Source organism: Scyliorhinus torazame, chromosome 4 (genome assembly GCF_047496885.1).
Source record: "Scyliorhinus torazame isolate Kashiwa2021f chromosome 4, sScyTor2.1, whole genome shotgun sequence".
NCBI lineage: Eukaryota > Metazoa > Chordata > Chondrichthyes > Carcharhiniformes > Scyliorhinidae > Scyliorhinus > Scyliorhinus torazame.
In genome coordinates this window covers 326,914,236-326,937,226 of record NC_092710.1, presented here as the reverse complement: position 1 = coordinate 326,937,226, position 22,991 = coordinate 326,914,236, and the positions used below count along the sequence as shown (strand labels likewise).

General features: G+C 46.1%; 1 protein-coding gene across 1 annotated transcript in view; it reads right to left on the bottom strand.

Annotated features, from left to right (window-relative positions):
- The window catches only part of gnmt (glycine N-methyltransferase), a 131,293-nt gene that overhangs the window by 53,801 nt on the left and 54,501 nt on the right, over positions 1-22,991 (bottom strand). The window contains exon 2 of the mRNA XM_072500186.1: positions 22,853-22,980. Coding sequence (XP_072356287.1) covers positions 22,853-22,980 — 128 coding nt within the window. The remainder of the gene's footprint in view (positions 1-22,852; positions 22,981-22,991) is intronic.

Here is a 22,991-nt window from a genome sequence, read left to right as displayed (position 1 = left end):
AATCACCTCACACTTCTCTACATTAAACTCCATTTGCCACCTCTCAGCCCAGCTCTGCAGCTTATCTATATCCCTCTGTAACCTGCTACATCCTTCCACACTATCGACAACACCACCGACTTTAGTATCATCTGCAAATTTACTCACCCACCCTTCTGTGCCTTCCTCTAGGTCATTGATAAAAATGACAAACAGCAACGGCCCCAGAACAGATCCTTGTGGTACTCCACTTGTGACTGTACTCCATTCTGAACATTTCTCATCAACCACCACCCTCTGTCTTCTTTCAGCTAGCCAATTTCTGATCCACATCTCTAAATCACCCTCAATCCCCAGCCTCCGTATTTTTTGCAATAGCCTACCGTGGGGAACCTTATCAAACGCTTTGCTGAAATCCATATACACCACATCAACTGCTCTACCCTCGTCTATCTGTTCAGTCACCTTCTCAAAGAACTCAATAAGGTTTGTGAGGCATGACCTACCCTTCACAAAGCCATGCTGACTATCCCTGATCATATCATTCCTATCTAGATGATTATAAATCTTGTCCCTTATAATCCCCTCCAAGACTTTACCCACTACAGACGTGAGGCTCACCGGTCTATAGTTGCCGGGGTTGTCTCTGCTCCCCTTTTTGAACAAAGGGACCACATTTGCTGTCCTCCAGTCCTCTGGCACTATTCCTGTAGCCAATGATGACATAAAAATCAAAGCCAAAGGTCCAGCAATCTCTTCCCTGGCCTCCCATAGAATCCTAGGATAAATCCCATCAGGTCCCAGGGACTTATCTATTTTCAGCCTGTCCAGAATTGCCAACACCTCTTCCCTACGTACCTCAATGCCATCTATTCTATTAGCCTGGGGCTCAGCATTCTCCTCCACAACATTATCTTTTTCCTGAGTGAATACTGACGAAAAATATTCATTTAGTATCTCGCCTATCTCTTCAGACTCCACACACAATTTCCCATCCCTGTCCTTGACTGGTCCTACTCTTTCCCTAGTCATTCGCTTATTCCTGACATACCTATAGAAAGCTTTTGGGTTTTCCTTGATCCTTCCTGCCAAATACTTCTCATGTCCCCTCCTTGCTCGTCTTAGCTCTCTCTTTAGATCCTTCCTCGCTACCTTGTAACTATCCATCGCCCCAACCGAAACTTCACACTTCATCTTCACATAGGCCTCCTTCTTCCTCTTAACAAGAGATTCCACTTCCCTGGTAAACCACGGTTCCCTCGCTCGACGCCTTCCTCCCTGTCTGACCGGTACATACTTATCAAGAACACGCAGTAGCTGATCCTTGAACAAGCCCCACTTATCCAGTGTGCCCAACACTTGCAGCCTACTTCTCCACCTTATCCCCCCCAAGTCACGTCTAATGGCATCATAATTGCCCTTCCCCCAGCTATAACTCTTGCCCTGCGGTGTATACTTATCCCTTTCCATCATTAACGTAAACGTCACCGAATTGTGGTCACTGTCCCCAAAGTGCTCTCCTACCTCCAAATCCAACACCTGGCCTGGTTCATTACCCAAAACCAAATCCAACGTGGCCTCGCCTCTTGTTGGCCTGTCAACATATTGTTTCAGGAAACCCTCCTGCACACACTGTACAAAAAACGACCCATCTATTGTACTCGAACTATATCTTTTCCAGTCAATATTTGGAAAGTTAAAGTCTCCCATAATAACTACCCTGTTACTTTCGCTCATATCCAGAATCATCTTCGCCATCCTTTCCTCTACATCCCTAGAACTATTAGAAGGCCTATAAAAAACTCCCAACAGGGTGACCTCTCCTTTCCTGTTTCTAACTTCAGCCAATACTACCTCGGAAGAAGAGTCCCCATCTAGCATCCTCTCCGCCACCGTAATACTGCTCTTGACTAGCAGCGCCACACCTCCCCCTCTTTTGCCTCCTTCTCTGAGCTTACTAAAACACCTAAACCCCGGAACCTGCAACATCCATTCCTGTCCCTGCTCTATCCATGTCTCCGAAATGGCCACAACATCGAAGTCCCAGGTACCAACCCACGCTGCCAGTTCCCCTACCTTGTTTCGTATACTCCTGGCATTGAAGTAGACACACTTCAAACCACCTACCTGAACGCTGGCCCCCTCCTGCGACGTCAAATCTGTGCTCCTGACCTCTATACTCTCATTCTCCCTTACCCTAAAACTACAATCCAGGTTCCCATGCCCCTGCTGCATTAGTTTAAACCCCCCCAAAGAGCACTAACAAATCTCCCCCCCAGGATATTTGTGCCCCTCAGGTTCAGATGTAGACCATCCTGTCTGTAGAGGTCCCACCTTCCCCAGAAAGAGCCCCAGTTATCCAAAAATCTGAAACCCTCCCGCCTGCACCATCCCTGTAGCCACGTGTTTAAATGCTCTCTCTCCCTATTCCTCATCTCACTATCACGTGGCATGGGCAACAACCCAGAGATAACAACTCTGTTTGTTCTAGTTCTGAGCTTCCATCCTAGCTCCCTGAAAGCCTGCCTGACATCCTTGTCCCCTTTCCTACCTATGTCGTTGGTGCCAATGTGGACCACGACTTGGGGCTGCTCCCCCTCCCCCCTAAGGACCCGGAAAACACGATCCGAGACATCACGTACCCTTGCACCTGGGAGGCAACATACCAAACGTGAGTCTCTCACGCTCCCACAAAATCTCCTATCTGTGCCCCTGACTATAGAGTCCCCAATTACTAATGCTTAATCTCAGGATTGCGACCAGTGCCACGAGCTAGTCAGAGCATGAATGGCAGGATGGCTCAGATGAATACGTGGCTTAAGACCATAAGACATAGGAGCAGAATTAGGCCACTCGGCCCATCGAGTCTGCTCCTCCATTCAATCATGACGGACATTTTCTCATCCCCATTCTCCTGCCTTCTCCCCAGAACCCCTGATCCCCTTATTAATCAAGAACCTATCTACCTCTGTCTTAAAGACACTCAGTGATTTGGCCTCCACTGCCTTCTGCGACAAAGAGTTCCTCAGATTCACCAAACTCTGGCTGAAGAATTTCCTCATCTCTTGTTTTAAATGGTTGTCCCTTTAGTCTGAGACGGGTCCTCTGGTTCTGGTTTTTGCTACAATTGGAAACATCCTCTCCATGTCCACTCTATCCAGGCCTCGCAGTATGCTGTAAGTTTCAATAAGATCCCCCCCCTCATCCTTCTAAACTCCAACGAGTACAGACCCAGTGTCCTCAACCGTTCCTCATTCGATAAGTTCTTCATTCCAGGGATCATTCTTGTGAACCTCCTCTGGATCCTTTCCAAGGCCAGCACAACCTTCCTGAGATACGAGGCCCAAAACTGCTCACAATACTACAAATGGGGTCTGACCAGAGCCTTTTACAGCCTCAGAAGTACATCCTTGCTCTTGTATTCTAGCCCTCTTGACATGAATGCTAACATTGCATTGGCCTTCTTAACTGCCAACTGAACCTGCACATTATCCTTAAGAGAATCGTGAACAAGGACTCCCAAATCCCTTTGTGGGCTTGAGGGACGGTGCAAGAGGAGAGCATTCAAGTTTCTGGGACACTGGAACCTGTTCTGTGGGAGGTGGGACCAGTACAAACCGGTCGGTCTGCACCTGGGCAGGACAGGAACCAAAGTTTCCTTGTGCTGTTGGGGAGGGTTTAAACTAATATGGTAGGGGGGTGGGAACCAATGCAGGATGTTGCAGTGAAGTAAGGTCGGGACAGAAACAAAAGGCAGTAAAGGGAAAAAGTGGAAGGCAGAGAAACCAAAGACAAAAATCAAAAATGGCCACATTACATCATAATTCTAAAAAGGCAACAAATGTAAATAAAAACAAGCCTGAAGGCTTTGTGTCTCAACACGAAGAGCATGGAGGTAGGGTAATGTTGCTGGTTAGAGAGGAGATTAATGCAATAGTAAGGAAGGACATTAGCCTGGACGATGTGGAATCTGTATGGGCGGAGCTGCGGAACACCAAAGGGCAAAAAACATTAGTGGGAGTTGTGTACAGACCACCAAACAGTAGTTGTGAGGTTGGGGATGGCAACAAACAGGACATTAGAGATGCATGCAGTAAGGGTATAGTAGTTATTATGAGTGACTTCAATCTGCATATTGATTGGGCTAATCAAACTGATAGCAATGAAATGAATGAGAATTTCCTGGTATGGATAGGGATGTGTTGAGGAACCAACTAGAGAGCAGGCCATCCAAAACTGGGTATTGTGCAATGAGAGAGGTTTAATTAGCAACATTGCAAGATCCTTTGGAGAAGAGTGACCATAATACGGTAGAATTCTTCATTAAAATGGAGAGTGACACAGTTAAGTCTGAGACAAGGGACCTGAACTTAAAGAAAGCTAATTTTGATGGTATGAGATGTGCATTGGCTCGGATAAGCTGGCAAAGAATACTTATGGGGTTGACGGTGGATAGGCAATGGCAGACATTTAAAGAACACATGGATGAACTTCAACAATTGTACATCCTTGTCTGACGCAAGAGTAAGATGGGGAAAGTGGCTCAACCATGGCAACAAGGGAAATCAAGGATAGTGTTGAAGCAAAGAGGAGGCATGTAAATTGGCCAGAAAAAACAGCAAGCCTGAGGACTGGGAAAAATTTAAAATATAGCAGAAGAGGACACAAAGGTTTAACTCGGAAGGGGAAAATAGAATACGAGAGTAAGCTGGCAGAAAACATAAAAACTGACTGCAAAAGCTTCTATAGATATGTGAAGAGAAAAAGATTGGTGAAGACAAATGTAGGTCCCTTACAGTTAGAATCAGGTGAACTCATAATGGGCAACAAAGAGATGGCAGACAAGTTGACCAAATACTTTGTATCTGTCTTCACTAAGGAGAACACAAATAACCTTCTGCAAATACTAGGGGACAGAGGGTCGAGCATGAAGGAGAAACTGAAGGAAATCCTTATTCGTCAGGAAATTGTATTGGGGAAATTGATGGGATTAAAACCCAATAAGTCCCCAGGGCCTGATGCTCTGCATCCCAGAGTACTTAAGAAAGTGGCCCAAGAAATAGTGGATGCATTGGCGATCATTTTCCAGCATTCTATGGACTCTGGAAGAGTTCCAATGGATTGGAGGGTAGCTAATCTAACCCCACTTTTCAAAAAGGAGGGAGAGAGAAAATGGGGAATTATAGACCGGTTAGCCTGACATCGGTGGTGGGGAAAATGCTAGAGTCAATTATTAAGGATGAAATAACTGAGCATTTGGAAAGTGGGGACAGGATCGGTCCAAGTCAGCATGGATTCACTAAAGGGAAATCATGCTTGACAAAACTTCTGGAATGTTTGAGGATGTGACCAGTGAAGTGAACAAGGGAGAACCAGTGGATGTTGTGTATCTGGACTTTCAAAGGGCTTTTGACAATGTCCCACACAAGAGATGAGCAAAATTAAAGCTCATGCAATTGGGGGTAATGCATTGACGTGGATAGTGAACTGGTTGGCAGACAGGAAGCAGAGAGTGGGAATAAATGGGTCCTTTTCAGAGCGACAATCAGTGCCTAGTGGCATATCGCAGGTTCAGTGCTGGGACCCCAGCTGTTCACAATAAACATTAATGATTTGAACAAAGGAATTGCATGCAATATCTCCAAATTTGCAGACACCACTATGTGTGCTGTGAGGAGGGTGCTGTGAGGAGGATGCAAAAAAGCTTCAGGGTGACTTGGGAAGGCTGGCTGAGTGGGCAAATACTTGGCAAATGCAATATAATGTGGGTAAATGTGAGGTTAGCCACTTTGGTGGCAAAAACTAGAAGGCAGATTATTATCTGAATGGTGACAGTTTAGGAAAAAGTCACCTAATAATAATAGGTCATTGTCACAAGCAGGTTTCAATGTCGCCACATTCCGGCGCCTGTTCGGGGAGGCCGGTATTGAATTGAACCCGCGCTGCTGGCATTGTTCTGCATTGCAAGCCAGCTGTTTAGCCCACTGTGCTAAACCAGCCCCCGAGGAAGGAGCAGTGCTCCGAAAGCTAGTGATTCGGAACAAACCTGTTGGACTTAAACCTGGTGTTGTAAGACTTCTTACTAGGAAAATGGCAAGTGCAATGAGACCTGGGTGTCATGGTGGAACAGTCTCTGAAGGTTGGCATGCAGGTACAGCAGGCGGTGGAACAGTCTCTGAAGGTTGGCATGCAGGTACAGCAGGCAGTGGAACAGTCTCTGAAGGTTGGCATGCAGGTACAGCAGGCGGTGGAACAGTCTCTGAAGGTTGGCATGCAGGTACAGCAGGCGGTGGAACAGTCGCTGAAGGTTGGCATGCAGGCACAGCAGGCGGTGAGGAAAGCTAATGGCCTGCTGGCCTTCATAGCGAGCGGATTTGAGTATAGGTGTAGGGATGTTTGATGCAGTTATATAGGGCCTTGGTGAGGCCAGACCTTGAGTATTGTGTGCAGTTTTGGTCTCCTAGTTTGAGGAAGGACATTCTTGCTATTGAGAGTGTCCAGCGAAGCGCTGGTAGAAGAGTTGAAGGGTAAATGGGAGGAGGAGCTGGGGGAGGAGATCAAGGAAGGTCTGTGGGCTGATGCCCTAGGTGGGGTTAATTCCTCCTCCTCGTGTGCCAGGCTCAGCCTGATACAATTTAAGGTGGTCCACAGAGCGCACTTGACGGGGGAAAGGTTGAGTAGGTTCTTTGGGGTAGAGGACAGATGTGGAAGGTGCTCAGGGAGCCCGGCGAACCATGTCCATATGTTTTGGTCATGCCCGGCACTGGAGGGGTTCTGGAGAGGAGTGGCGGGAGCAATATCTCAGTTGGTGAAAGTCCGGGTCAAGCCAAGCTGGGGGCTAGCAATATTTGGAGCAGTGGACGAACCGGGAGTGCAGGAGGCGAAAGAGGCCGGCATTCTGGCCTTTGCGTCCCTAGTAGCCCGGCGAAGGATCTTGCTAATGTGGAAGGAGGCGAAGCCCCCCAGCCTGGAGGCCTGGATAAATGATATGGCTGGGTTCATAAAGTTGGAGAGGATTAAGTTCGCCTTGCGATGGTCTGCGCAGGGATTCTACAGGCGGTGGCAACCGTTCCTAGACTATCTCGCGGAGCGTTAGAGGAAGGTCGGTCAGCAGCAGCAGCAGCAGCAACCTTGGGGGGGGGGGACGTCCTGGGAGGGCGGGGCGGGAAGGGGGGACTGCCTGGGAGGGTGGATGAGCAAGAGATAACATGAAGGGTTGGGGAAACTGGCACGTGCGGGTGAGGGCCAGTGTACAAAGCTGTGTAAATATCATTTTGCCATGTATATATCTTGCTCTGTGTGATTTCTCGTTTTTTTTTGTTACGAAGGGGGGGGGGGGGGGGTTATTGTTTGTAAGGGAGAAAAACTGTGTTAAAAAACTTTAATAAATATATATATATTTTTTAAAAGAGAGTGTCCAGCGAAGGTTCACCAGACTGATTCCCGGGATGGCAGGACTGACATGAAGAAAGACTGGATCGACTGGGCTTCTACTCACTGGAGTTTAGAAGAATGAGAGGGAATCTCACAGAAACATATAAAATCCTGATGGGACTGGACAGGTTAGATGTGGGAAGAACGTTCCCGATGTTGGGGATGTCCAGAACTAGGGGTCACAGCCTAAGAATAAGGGGTGAGCCATTCAGGACTGAGATGAGGAAGAATGTCTTCTCTCAGAGAGTTGTGAGAATTCTCTACCACAGGAAGCTGCTGGGACCAGTTCACTGGATCTATTCGAGAGGAAGCTGGAAGTGGCCCTTGCGGCTAAAGGGATCAAGGGGTATGGAGAGAAAGTGGGAGTGGGATACTGAATTTGCATGCTCAGCCATGATCATATTGAATGGTGGTGCAGGCTAAAGGGCCGAATGGCCTGTTCTTGCACCTGTTTTCTATGTTTCTATACTATACCGGCATGGTGGCAATGCTGTCCCACAGCGCCAGAGACCCGGGTTCAATTCGAGGTTTGTGTGACCGTCTGTGTGGAGTTTGCACTTTCTCCCCATCTCTGCCTGGGTTTCCTCCGGGTGCTCCAGTTTCCTCCCACAGTCCAAAGACGTGGAGGTTAGGTGGATTGGACAGACTAAAACTTCCCCTTAGTGTCCAGGAATGTGCAGGTTTGGCGGGGTTACGGGGATAGGGGAAGGGAGGGGGTCTGGATACGGTGCTCTTTCAGAGGGTTGGTGCAGACTCAGTGGGTCGAATGTCCTCCTTCTGCATTGCAGCAATTCTATGGACCAACCTATCTGTATCGTCCTGTAATCTAAGGCTCCTGACTATTTACCACTCCACCAATTTTCAATTCATCTGTGAACATTACTAATCAACCCTCATATTCATGTCTAAATCATTTATCTAAATAATAAGGGCTCCAATACTGACCCCTGTGGGGCCCATTTGACACTGGCTTCCAGTCAAACACCCCTCGATCATCTCCCTCTGTTTCCTGCCACTCAGCCAATTTTGGATCCAATTTGCCAAAATTCCCAGGATCCCATGGGCTCTGTCTCCCATGTGGGACCTTGCTGAAGTCCAAGTAGACTACATCAAATGAGTTGCCCTCATCTACACACCTGGTCACCTCGTCTCAAAATTACATCAAATTGGTTAGAAATGACCTCTCCTTAACCAAACTATGCTGACTATTCTTGATTAACCCCTGCCTCTCCAAATACAGATCAGTTCTGTCTCTCAGAATTGGTTCCAATATTTTCCCCACCACTGAGGTTAAACAACTGACTTGTAGTTTCCTGGCTTCTCTCTTCCTCCCTTCTTAAATACTGGTACCATATTACCGATCCTCCGGCACCTCTCCTGTGGCCAGAGAGGAATTGAAAATTATTGCCAGCGCCCCTGCTATTTCCTCCCTTGCCTTACTTAGCCTGGGATACAGTTCATCTGGCCTTGGAGATTTATCGACTTTTATGCATGACAGACCACTCAGAACCTCCTCACTATCTGTGCTAATTTCTTTAACTATTCACGGACCCCTCCTCTTTTACCTCCTTCCGTGTCTCGCCGAAAGAACATGTATCCTGAAATATTGAGCTGCCAATCATGCCCTTCTCTCAACCATGTCTCAGTGACAGCAATGAGCAATGACATTAAGTACCAATGCTTAATTTGTGCCCTCAACTCATCTGACTTGTTCATCAGACCCCTTGCATTGAAATAAATACCATCCAATCTTGCCAAACTCCCTTGCGAATTAATTGGTCTAGAAATTAACTTAATTGCTGTCTTTTCTAATTTTGGCTGAGCATCTCCCCTGTTGAACCCTCTCTCAGGATCCCACCCCCCTGCCAAGTTAGTTTGAACACTCCCCAGCGGCACTGGCAAACCTTCCTGCGAGGACGCTGGTCCCATTTCGGTGCAGGTGCAACCCGCTTGCCTTGTACAGGTCCCACCATCCCCCAAAACGGTCCCAATGTCACAGAAATGTAAAACCCTCCCACCTGCACCAGCTCTCCAGCCACGCATTCATCTAGACTGACCTATTCTATACTCACTAGCACGTGGCATTGGAGCTAACCCAGAGATTACTATTTTCTGGATCCTGTTTTTTAATTTACTTCCAAGCTCCCTAAATTCTGCTTGCAGGACCTCATCGCTTTTTCTGTCTATATTGTTGGTACCAATATGTGCCACGATACCGGTCTGTTTACAGTCCCCTTCAGAATGCTCTGCAGCTGTTCAGTGACATCCCTGGCTCTTGGAGCCTTGGCCCTAAGCCTACTGGGAAATAAGGCCAAGTTAAAAGAGACACTATAGCCAGAAAGGTGAAGACACCAGCAAAGCCTGATGGTCAAAAAGGCTAACTCTGTATGAGCATAAGCAGCATAAACAGTGTGTGTGTGTGTGTGTGGGGGGGGGGGGGGGTTCTGCAGTGAAGAACAGGATGTGCAGCCAGGGAGTGAGCACAGGAGCTGATAGGATATTGGCTGTTGCTAAGGATATTGGCTGTTGCTATGCCTTGGACAGACAGTGATTGAACACAGTCCCCTGTGTATATGTGTTCCTCAGAAGAAATACGGCCCCTAAGTGAGTCAAGGCTCTTTGAACATTCATGATCAGAAGACCCATTGGTTGATTAGTGCTGTCCTGTAAGCACATGATTGAAGCATGAGGTCACTGCCTGTGAGATCTGTATAAGGAGAGACAAAGAGATTTCAGCAACGGAACCTCGGGGGACAATATCGCAGAAGAAGGAAGCATCCAGCCTGAAGACGGAGTCCGATTCCCACTTGTACCCGGCCAAGTGCGATTGGGGAGTGACATCCTCCAGAAATCCACAACCAGATGTGGGATAAGTAGTTTAACCCTCTGCTTGTGAACGTAGTGGTAGCAAAGGAAGATAGAATCATTTATGTGCTTTTGATGCAGTGCATGATAGAACCTCTCTTGCAGAAGTGCAAAGCATTGGGGTCTTATCTTGTGTTCAATAAAGGAAAACTAACTTTCCATTTTCAACATCGTGCTCCAGCTGCATTTAAAGATAAAGTTGTTGTCTCGGTCAACACCCTGGCACCAGGGGGGCACCAGGAGTCTCTTTCGCAACAGCAGAAGAGCCTGTCTGTTCCCCTGACAATTAAATTCCCGACCACGACAGCCCTGCCATCCTTCCTCCTCCCCTCTTGGCAGCAGTCCAATCCATGGTGCCATGAATTTGGCTGCCTCTGCTTTTCCCTGTGCAGTCATCTTCCCCAACAGCATCCAAAATGGTGTGTCCGTCGAAAGGGAGGTGGCCACAGGGAACTCCAGCACTACATGCCTTCCTCTAGATATAGATTTGGATTTATTGTCACGTGTACCGTGGTACAGTGAAAAGTATTGTTCTGCGTACAGTCCAGAAGATCGTTCCATACATGAGAAACAGAGGACATACAGAAATACACAATGTAAATACATAGGCTCAGGCATCGGGTGAAGCATACGGAGTGTAGTACTACTCAGTAGAGAAGATGTGTCAAGAGATCAGATCAGCCCATAAGGTGGTCATTCAGGAGTCTGGTAACAGTGGGGAAGAAGCTGTTTCTGAATCTGTTCATGCTGTTCTCAGACTTTTGTATCTCCTGCCTGATGGAAGAAGTTGGAAGAGTGAGTAAGCCGGGTGGGAGGGGTCTTTGATTATGCTGCCCGCTTTGCCGATTCAGCGGGATGCTGCCCGCTTTGCCGATTCAGCGGGAGGTGTAGATGGAGTCAATAGATGGTAGACGGGTTTGTGAGATGGATTGGGCTGTGTTCACGACTCTCTGTAGTTTCTGATGGTCTTGGGCTGAGCAGTTGCCATACCAGGCTGTGATACAGCCAGATAGGATGCTTTCTATGGTGCATCTGTAAAAATTGGAAAGTCAATGTGGACATGCCGAATTTCCTTAGTTTTCTGAGCACGAATAGGCGCTGTTGTGCTTTCTTGGTGGTTGGATTGACGTAGGTGAACCAGGACAGATTGTTGGTGATGTGCACACCTAGGAATTTGAAACTGGCAATCATCTCCACCTCGGCACCATTGATGCAGGCAGGCGCATGTACGATACTTTGCTTCCTGAAGTCGATGAGAAGTTAAGTAGTTTCGCTGACATTGAGGGAGAGATTGTTGTCATTGCTCCATGCCACCAGGTTCTCTATCTCCCTCCTGTATTTGGACTCATTGTTGTTTGTGATTCGACCCACTATTGTGCTTGTGTCATCAGCACACTTATAGATAGAGTTGAAGCCGAATTTTGTGATATAGTCGTGTGTATAGGAAGTATAGTAGGGTTCAGTACAGAGCCTTGAGGGGCGCCGGTATTGAGGACTGTTGTGGAGTAAGATGGAATCAAGATGGCGCTGGAGTGTGGTGGCTCTCTGTGAGCTCTGTCACACTGATCCTCTTCTTACATCTCCTATAACCGTACTAATTTCTTAAAACTTAATTATAACACCAAACCTATCACTAACCTTTGGCTTTTATGTTCTCGTGCAGATTTGAAGATCCTCAGAGACCCATGGACTGGATCAGATGACCCGACCCAACTTGGCCCGTAAGTTGAAGAGGCCCAAACCGGAGGACCGACCCCGACCTCGATTTGGACCCGACCCAGACCTCGGAGCGCCCGACCCGGCCTAAGATGCGACACCAGACCGTTCTGCCCGATCCAACCGCCGGACCCAGCCCCCGACCAGGGACCCGGACCAATCCGGAGAGGCCCGCCCAGCGACCCGTCTTACCGAAGGGTGGAAGGAAGAATCCACGTGGAGCCCCGACCAGGCCTAATCCAAGGCCTGACTCCAGGAACCCCCGGCCAGACCACCAAAGCTGGACAAGAATATAAGACCCAGCCCAACCTGACCCAGGAAGCCCCTGCCTGTGACCCAAACCCAGATTAAAGACCCCTAAATGGCAGAGATCCCACATGAGGAGCCGAACACGCCGCAAGATAGACCCATCCTCGCAGAATGCCAGGGCCCGAACGGATTGCAAACATGCCCCCCCCCCCCCCCCCCCCGGGCAACCCCAAATACGCAAACAGTGCTCAGGGGTTTGCCTCCTCATCAACTCCCCCTGGTGCTTGGATGTGGCGACACTGACAATCTACTGCTCCCCGGAGCTGGAACACCTGACCGTGAAGTGCCGCCCATACTAACTTCCACGTGAGTTCCCTTCAGCCATTATCACAGCGGTCTACATCCCACGCGAGGCAGATGTGAAGAAGGCGCTGGATGAATTACACACTGTTATAAACAACAATGAAACAGAACACCCGGAGGCCTTGTTCATTGTGGCCGGGGACTTCAACAAGGCCAAACTCAAGAGTGTACTGCCAAAATCCACCAAATCATCTCCTGTCCCACCAGGGGCGACAAAATTCTTGACCACTGCGACACAAAAATCAAGGACGCCTACCTTTCCATCCCCCGACTGCACTTTGGAAAATCAGACCAAAAGACGGTGCTCCTTTTCCTGGCATACAATCAGAAACTTAAGTGGGAGAATCAGGTTCAGAAGGTCGTGCAGTGCTGGTCCGAGGAAACTGAAAAGCTCCTCCGGGACTGCTTAGACAGTGGATTGGTCCATATTTAAGAATTCAGCGACAAACGTAAACGAGTATGCCACCACCATCACAGACTTTATCAGCAAATGTATGGATGACCAAGTACAAAAGAAATTAGTAAGTGCATTCCCCAACAGGAAACCATGGCTTAATTGGGAGATTGGCTTCGACCGAAGGCCAGGTCTGAGGTGTTCAAGCCAGGCGACCCTGACCTACACAAGAAATCCAGTATGACCTCCGCAAAGTCATCCGGGGTGCCAAGAGACAATACCAGACTATGCTAAAGTCACAGACAAGCATTACAGACTCTCGTGGCAAGACGTAAACAACATAATGGGCTACAAAGCGAAGCTGAACAATTCAGGAGAGTCAGGGGACAGAGTTGAATATGGTAGCCATCACAAAGGAGAAAGTGCTAGAGAAACTAAGAGGTCTAAAAATTGATAAATCTCCGGGCCCAGGTGGGCTACATCCTAGAGTTCTAAAGGAGATAGCTGAAGAAATAGTGGCGGCGTTAGTTATGATCTTTCAAAAGTCACTGGAGTCAGGGAAAGTCCCAGAGGATTGGAAAATCGCTGTTGTAACCCCCCTGTTCAAGAAGGGAACAAGGACAAAGATGGAAAATTATAGGCCAATTAGCCTAACCTCGGTTGTTGGCAAGATTCTAGAATCCAACGTTAAGGATGAGATTTCTAAATTCTTGGAAGTGCAGGGTCGGATTCGGACAAGTCAGCATGGATTTAGTAAGGGGAGGTCGTGCCTGACAAACCTGTTAGAGTTCTTTGAAGAGATAACAAATAGGTTAGACCAAGGAGAGCCAATGGATGTTATCTATCTTGATTTCCAAACGGCCTTTGATAAGGTGCCTCACGGGAGACTGCTGAGTAAAATAAGGGCCCATGGTATTCGAGGCAAGGTACTAACATGGATTGACGATTGGCTGTCAGACAGAAGGCAGAGAGTTGGGATAAAAGGTTCTTTTTCGGAATGGCAACCGGTGACGAGTGGTGTCCCGCAGGGTTCAGTGTTGGGGCCACAGCTGTTCTCTTTATATATTAACGATCTAGATGACGGGACTGGGGCATTCTGGCTAAGTTTGCCGATGATACAAAGATAGGTGGAGGGACAGGTAGTATGGAGGAGGTGGGGAGGCTGCAGAAAGATTTAGACAGTTTAGGAGAGTGGTCCAAGAAATAAATGGCTGATGAAATTCAACGTGGGCAAGTGCGAGGTCTTGCACTTTGGAAAAAAGAATAGAGGCATGGACTATTTTCTAAACGGTGACAAGATTCATAATGTTGAAGTGCAAAGGGACTTGGGAGTCCTAGTCCAGGATTCTCTAAAGGTAAACTTGCTGGTTGAGTCCGTAATTAAGAAAGCAAATGCAATGTTGTCATTTATCTCAAGAGGCTTGGAATATAAAAGCAGGGATGTACTTCTGAAGCTTTATAAAGCACTAGTTAGGCCCCATTTAGAATACTGTGAGCAATTTTGGGCCCCACACCTCAGGAAGGACATACTGACACTGGAGCGGGTCCAGCGGAGATTCACATGGATTATCCCAAGAATGGTAGGCCTAACATACGATGAACATCTGAGGATCCTGGGATTATATTCATTGGAGTTTAGGAGGTTGAGGGGAGATCTAATAGAAACTTACAAGATAATGAATGGCTTAGATAGGGTGGAGGTAGGGAAGTTGTTTCCATTAGCAGGGGAGACTAGGACCCGGGGGCACAGCCTTAGAATAAAAGGGAGTCACTTTAGAACAGAGATGAGGAGAAATGTCTTCAGCCAGAGAGTGGTGGGTCTGTGGAATTCATTGCCACAGAGGGTGGTGGAGGCCGGGACGTTGAGTGTCTTTAAGACAGAAGTTGATAAATTCTTGATTTCTCGAGGAATTAAGGGCTATGGAGAGAGAGCGGGTAAATGGAGTTGAAATCAGCCATGATTGAATGGTGGAGTGGACTCGATGGGCCGAATGGCCTTACTTCCGCTCCTATGAGCGGTCTTATGAGCAGTATCTCCCGGCAGCAGCGCAGCCCTCCCCGATGAACTTAACGCATTCTATGCTCGGTTCGAGCAGGAAACCAACAAGCCGCTGTCGAATGCTCCAGCAGCCCCAGACACACCCATACCCACCGTCACGGCTTCCAAAGTCAGATCGGCCTTCCTGACCGTGAACCCAGGGAAGGCGACGGGTCCGGACGGGATCCCTGATGGTGCACTCAGGTCTTGCTTGGACCAGTTGGTAGATGTGTTCGCGGACATCTTCAACATCTCCCTACCCCGTTCCGAGGTCCCCACCTTCTTCAAGAACACCACCATCATACCGGTGCCAAAGAAGAACGAGGCAACGTGCCTTAATGACTATCGTCCGGTGGCCATGGAATCGATCAAAATGAAGTGCTTTGAAAAATTGGTCATGAGGCACATTGACTCCATAATCCCAGAATGCCTAGATCCACTGCAATTTGCATACCACCACAACCGGTCCACGGCAGACACCATTTCCCTGGCCCTACATTCATCCCTAGAGCATCTCGACAACAAGGACTCCTACATCAGACTCCTATTTATTGACTACAGCTCCGCCTTCAACCCCATAATCCCAGCCAAGCTCATATCAAAGCTCCAAAGCCTACGGCTTGGCTCCTCACTCTGCAACTGGATCTTCGACTTTCTGACCCATTGACCACAATCAGTAAGGATAAGCAACAACACCTCCTCCGTGATAATCCTCAATACCGGGGCCCCGCAAGGCTGCGTACTTAGCCCTCTACTCAACTCCCTGTACACACATGATTGCATGGCAAAATTTGACTCCAACTGCATCTACAAGTTTTCTGATGGGACGGTGGTGGGTCGGATCTTGAACAACAATGAGTCTCATACATCCTCAGGAAACTCAGCATGTACACATTGACTCTTACCAACTTTTACAGATGCACCATAGAAAGCATCCTATCTGGCTACATCACAGCTGGTATGGCAACTGCTCGGCCCAAGACCAGAAGAAACGTTAAAGAGTCGCGAACACTCCCAGTCCATCACACAAAACTGCCTCCCATCCATTTGCTTTGTCTACACCTCCCGCTGCCTGGGGAAAGCGGGCAGCATAATCAAAGTCCCTCCCTCCCGACTTACTCACTCTTCCAACTTCTTCCATTGGGCAGGTGATACAAAAGTATGAGAACATGCATTAACAGATTCAAAAACAGCTTCTTCCCCACTGTTACTAGCCTCCTGAATGACCCTCCTTTGGACTGAACTGATCTCTCCATGCATCATCTCTACTGTGTAGCACTACACTCCTGTGTGCTTCACCTGATGCCTGAGTCTTTGTATTTACAGTGTGTATTTTATATTTGCCCGATTATGTATTTTCCTTTCATGTACGGAATGATCTGTCTGAGCTGCACGCAGAACAATACTTTTCACTGTACCTCAGTAATCGTGACAATAAAAAAATCCAATCCAGGAGGTGTTGTTTCTTCTCACTCATTGAGGTCTACGGGTCAGGAAGACGAGGATCCAGTTGCAGAGGGAGGAGCCAGGCTCTCGGTGTTAGAGTTTTGATATGAGTTTAGCTGGAATTATGATGTTGAAGGTGGCGCTTTGGTCAATGATTTGGAGACTGACGCAGGAGCACTTGTTGTCGAGATGCTCCAGGTATGAGTGTAGGGCCAGGAAGAGAGCGTCTGCTGTGGGCCGGTTGTGGTGGTATGTGAATTGCAGGGGATCAAGGCAGTCTGCAAGAATGGAGTTGATGTGTCACATGACCAACCTCTCAAAGCACTTCATTCTGGCTGATGTCAGGGTTACTGGACTGTAGTCGTTGAGGCACATTGCCTGATTCTTCTTTGGCACCCTGGTTGGTCGGCACCCGTGCCTTTTCTGCCTGTTCAATCTCACTGAATGTGCTATCCACGACTTGCTCAGTATTGCGTATATTACACAATGAATCCACACACAGCTCCAGTGCTGAAATGCAATTATCCAGTCATTGCAGTTGGACACACATCCTGCACACGTGGTCATCAGGATAACTGAAGCTTCGATGATTTGCCACAGTGCACAGAAGGAGCATCTCACAGGTGCATTCTCCCCTGCCATGACTACCTTAAGCCACTTATTTTATTTTATTTAAAGGTATCCATTATTCTATATATAAACCATCTAACCCCCTCGATTAGATTCCAGTCTGTATTCACTCCCAGATATCCATTATTCTATACATAAACCATCTGACCGCTCGATTAGATTCCCGTCTGTAATCACTCCCTGGTATCCATTATTCTATATATCAACCATCTAACCCCCTCGATTAGATTCCAGTCTGTAATCACTCCCAGGTATCCATTATTCTATATATAAACCATTTGAACCCCGCGATTAGATTCCAGTCTGTAATCACTCCCAGATATCCATTATTCTATATATAAACCATCTGGACCCCTCGATTAGATTCCAGTCTGTAACCCCTCCCAGGTATCCATTATTCTATATATAAACCATCTGAACACTTCGATTAGATTCCAGTCTGTAATCACTCCCAGGTATCCATTATTCTATATATAAACCATCTGAACCCTCGATTAGATTCCAGTCTGTAATCATTCCCAGGTATCCATTATTCTATATATAAACCATCTGAACCCTCGATTAGATTCCAGTCTGTAATCATTCCCAGGTATCCATTATTCTATATATAAACCATCTGAACCCTCGATTAGATTCCAGTCTGTAATCACTCCCAGGTATCCATTATTCTATATATAAACTATCTGACCCCTCAATTCGATTCCAGTCTGTAATCACTCCCTGGTATCTATTATTCTATATATAAACCATCTGAACCCCTCGATTAGATTCCAGTCAGTAATCACTCCCAGGTATCCATTATTCTATATATAAACCATCTGAACCCCTCGATTAGATTCCAGTCTGTAATCACTCCCAGGTATCTATTATTCTATATATAAACCATCTGAACCCCTCGATTAGATTCCAGTCTGTAATCACTCCCCGGTATCCATTATTCTGTATATAAACCATCTGAACCCTTCGATTAGATTCCAGTCTGTGATCACTCCCAGGTATCCATTATTCTATATACAAAACCATCTGAACCCCTCGATTAGATTCCAGTCTGTAATCACTCCCAGGTATCCATTATTCTATATATAAATCATCTGAACCCCTCGATTAGATTCCAGTCTGTAATCACTCCCAGGTATCCATTATTCTATATATAAACCATCTGAACCCCTCGATTAGATTCCAGTCTGTAAGCACTCCCAGATATCCATTATTCTTTATAAACCATCTGAACCCCTCGATTAGATTCCCGTCTGTAATCACTCCCAGGTATCCATTATTCTATATAAAAACCAACAGAACCCCTCAGTTAGATTCCAGTCTGTAATCACTCCCAGGTATCCATTATTCTATATAAAAACCATCTGAACCCCTCGATTAGATTCCAGTCTGTAATCACTCCCAGATATCCATTATTCTATATATAAACCATCTGAACCCCTCGATTAGATTCCAGTCTGTAATCACTCCCAGGTATCCATTATTCTATATATTAACCATCTGAACCCCTCGATTAGATTCCAGTCTGTAATCACTCCCAGGTATCCATTATTCTATATATAAACCATCTGAACCCCTCGATTAGGTTCCAGTCTGTAATCACTCCAAGGTATCCATTATTCTATATATAAACCATCTGAACCCCTCGATTAGATTCCAGTCTGTAATCACTCCCAGGTATCCATTATTCTATATATAAACCATCTGAACCCCTCGATTAGATTCCAGTGTGTCACTCCCAGGTATCCATTATTCTACATATAAACCATCTGAACCCCTCGATTAGATTCCAGTCTGTGATCACTCCCAGGTATCCATTATTCTATATATAAACCATCTGAACCCCTCGATTAGATTCCAGTGTGTCACTCCCAGGTATCCATTATTCTACATATAAACCATCGGAACCCCTCGATTAGATTCCAGTCTGTGATCACTCCCAGGTATCCATTATTCTATATATAAACCATCTGAACCCCTCGATTAGAATCCTGTCTGTAATCACTCCCAGATATCCATTATTCTATATGTAAACCATCTGAACACCTCGATTAGATTCCAGTTTGTAATCACTCCCAGGTATCCATTATTCTATATATAAACCATCTGGACCCCTCGATTAGATTCCAGTCTGTAACCCCTCCCAGGTATCCATTATTCTATATAAAAACCATCTGAACACTTTGATTAGATTCCAGTCTGTAATCACTCCCAGGTATCCATTATTCTATATATAAACCATCTGAACCCTCGATTAGATTCCAGTCTGTAATCATTCCCAGGTATCCATTATTCTATATATAAACCATCTGAACCCTCGATTAGATTCCAGTCTGTAATCATTCCCAGGTATCCATTATTCTATATATAAACCATCTGAACCCTCGATTAGATTCCAGTCTGTAATCACTCCCAGGTATCCATTATTCTATATATAAACCATCTGACCCCTCAATTCGATTCCAGTCTGTAATCACTCCCTGGTATCTATTATTCTATATATAAACCATCTGAACCCCTCGATTAGATTCCAGTCAGTAATCACTCCCAGGTATCCATTATTCTATATATAAACCATCTGAACCCCTCGATTAGTTTCCAGTCTGTAATCACTCCCAGGTATCTATTATTCTATATATAAACCATCTGAACCCCTCGATTAGATTCCAGTCTGTAATCACTCCCAGGTATCCATTATTCTCCATATAAACCATCTGAACCACTCGATTAGATTCCAGTCTGTAATCACTCCCGGGTATCCATTATTCTATATACAAAACCATCTGAACCCCTCGATTAGATTCCAGTCTGTAATCACTCCCAGGTATCCATTATTCTATATATAAAGCATCTGAACCCCTCGATTAGATTCCAGTCTGTAATCACTCCCAGGTATCCATTATTCTATATATAAACCATCTGAACCCCTCGATTAGATTCCAGTCTGTAAGCACTCCCAGATATCCATTATTCTTTATAAACCATCTGAACCCCTCGATTAGATTCCCGTCTGTAATCACTCCCAGGTATCCATTATTCTATATAAAAACCATCTGAACCACTCGATTAAATTCCAGTCTGTAATCACTCCCAGATATCCATTATTCTATATATAAATCTTCTGAACCCCTCGATTAGATTCCAGTCTGTAATCACTCCCAGGTATTCATTATTCTATATATTAACCATCTGAACCCCTCGATTAGATTCCAGTCTGTAATCACTCCCAGGTATCCATTATTCTATATATAAACCATCTGAACCCCTCGATTAGGTTCCAGTCTGTAATCACTCCAAGGTATCCATTATTCTATATATAAACCATCTGAACCCCTCGATTAGATTCCAGTCTGTAATCTCTCCCAGGTATCCATTATTCTATATATAAACCATCTGAACCCCTCGATTAGATTCCAGTGTGTCACTCCCAGGTATCCATTATTCTACATATAAACCATCTGAACCCTTCGATTAGATTCCAGTCTGTGATCACTCCCAGGTATCCATTATTCTATATATAAACCATCTGAACCCCTCGATTAGATTCCAGTCTGTGATCACTCCCAGATATCTATTATTCTACATATAAACCATCTGAACCCCTCGATTCGATTCCAGTCTGTGATCACTCCCAGGTATCCATTATTCTATGTCTAAACCATCTGAACCCCTCGATTAGATTCCAGTGTGTCACTCCCAGGTATCCATTATTCTACATATAAACCATCTGAACCCCTCGATTAGATTCCAGTCTGTGATCACTCCCAGGTATCCATTATTCTATATATAAACAATCTGAGCCCCTCGATTAGATTCCAGTCTGTAATCACTCCCAGGTATCCATTATTCTATATATAAACCATCTGAACCCCTCGATTAGATTCCAGTGTGTCACTCCCAGGTATCCATTATTCTACATATAAACCATCTGAACCCCTCGATTAGATTCCAGTCTGTGATCACTCCCAGGTATCCATTATTCTATATATAAACCATCTGAACCCCTCGATTAGATTCCAGTTTGTAATCACTCCCAGGTATCCATTATTCTATACATAAACTATCTGAACCCCTCGATTAGATTCCAGTTTGTAATCACTCCCAGGTATCCATTATTCTATACATAAACTATCTGAACCCCTCGATTAGATTCCAGTTTGTAATCACTCCCAGGTATCCATTATTCTATATATAAACCATCTGAACCCCTCGATTAGATTCCAGTTTGTAATCACTCCCAGGTATCCATTATTCTATACATAAACTATCTGAACCCCTCGATTAGATTCCTGTTTGCGAATAACTTTTGATTATCCGTTCCTCTGCAGGTTTATGTCATTAGTGAATTGTAGATGACAGGCACTCGATCCTTCCCTCTCCGATGAAACTCTTGGCGGTTGCATAGTTAGTTCCACACCAGCGACCTACAATGGCAGTGCACAGCCATTCTTTTTGGCTGAATCTAAGCAGTGCGACTGTGTCCTGGCCACCTGATCAAACGACAAGTTGACCTGGCCGTGGACTGATACGTACTTTTTAGCCTGGGTCAAGGGACTTTGCCTGTCTGCATATTTAGTAGTCCTACAATAGCCCTTGTTATATAAATCTAGGTCTATGTTATTCTGTCAACCAGTTCAATATCCAAAAGGAATCAGAGAGGAATTGTTCAAATTTCCTTTCTAATATTAAACTTTATTATTGTCATAAGTAGGCTTACACTGCAATGAAGTTACTGTGAAAAGCCCCTAGTCGCCATATTCGGGCGCCTGTTCGGGTACACTGAGGGAGAATTCAGAATGTCCAAATTACCTAACAGCACGTCTTTTGGGACTTGTGGGAGGAAACTGGAGCACCCGGAGGAAACTCACGCAGACACAGGGAGAACATGCAGACTCCACACAGACAGTGACCCAAGCGGGAATCGAACTGTGCTACTGTGCTGCCCAAAATATACCCTAATTAGCTGGTGTTTTATTCCATTTTTTTTTTCAGCTCACCCAAGTAATTGCCTGGGTCCCGCGTGTGCATTAATTTTCTCTATTGTCAAGCCTGGGATATCAGCACTATACGGAAAGGGCTAGGTGAATCAATTGCTGAGCCTGGTCTACTGTTCGATTAGATCATGGCTGTTCTTTACCTTTGTTCCACATCTCCCTCAAAAAATGGCTGAGACCTGTGGGGGCGATGGGGAGCAGGAGAGGCATGAGGGGGTATCAGTAAATATTTCACAACTGAGAGCGACAGGCTTTTTGGGTCGGTGAAGGTGCCAAAGGTTACAGAACCAAGTAGGGTAGATGCGAGTTCATAATAATCTTGATTAGTGTCACAAGCAGGCTTACATTAACACTGCAATGAAGTTACTATGAAAAGCCCCTAGTCGCCAGACTCCGGCGCCTGTTTGGGTGCACTGAGGGAGAATTCAGAATGTCCAATTCACCTAACAAGTACGTACGTCTTTTGGGACTGTGGGAGGAAACCGGAGCACCCGGAGGAAACCCACGCACACACGGGGAGAACGTGCAGACTCCGCACTGACCGTGACCCAAGCCGGGAATCGAACCTGGGACCCTGATGCTGTGAAGCCACAGTGCTAACCACTGTGCTACCGTGCAGTTCACATACAGATGATATATGATCTAACTGAACAGCAGAAAAAGCTTGAGGGGCTGAATGGCCTACTGTGTGTTCCTAAAGCTGCAGAGAATTCTCATTTTTGCTTTCTCTTGTGACCCGATATTTACCCCATTTATCGAATGCTTCTTCTTTCCGTCGGTTCCATCTCTCTTTTAACGCATATTTCAGCATTTTGTCACTGGCATCTGCACTCACCATGGTGAAGCCTTCTTCCACAAGCATTATGGAATCCACTCTGTCGAGGAA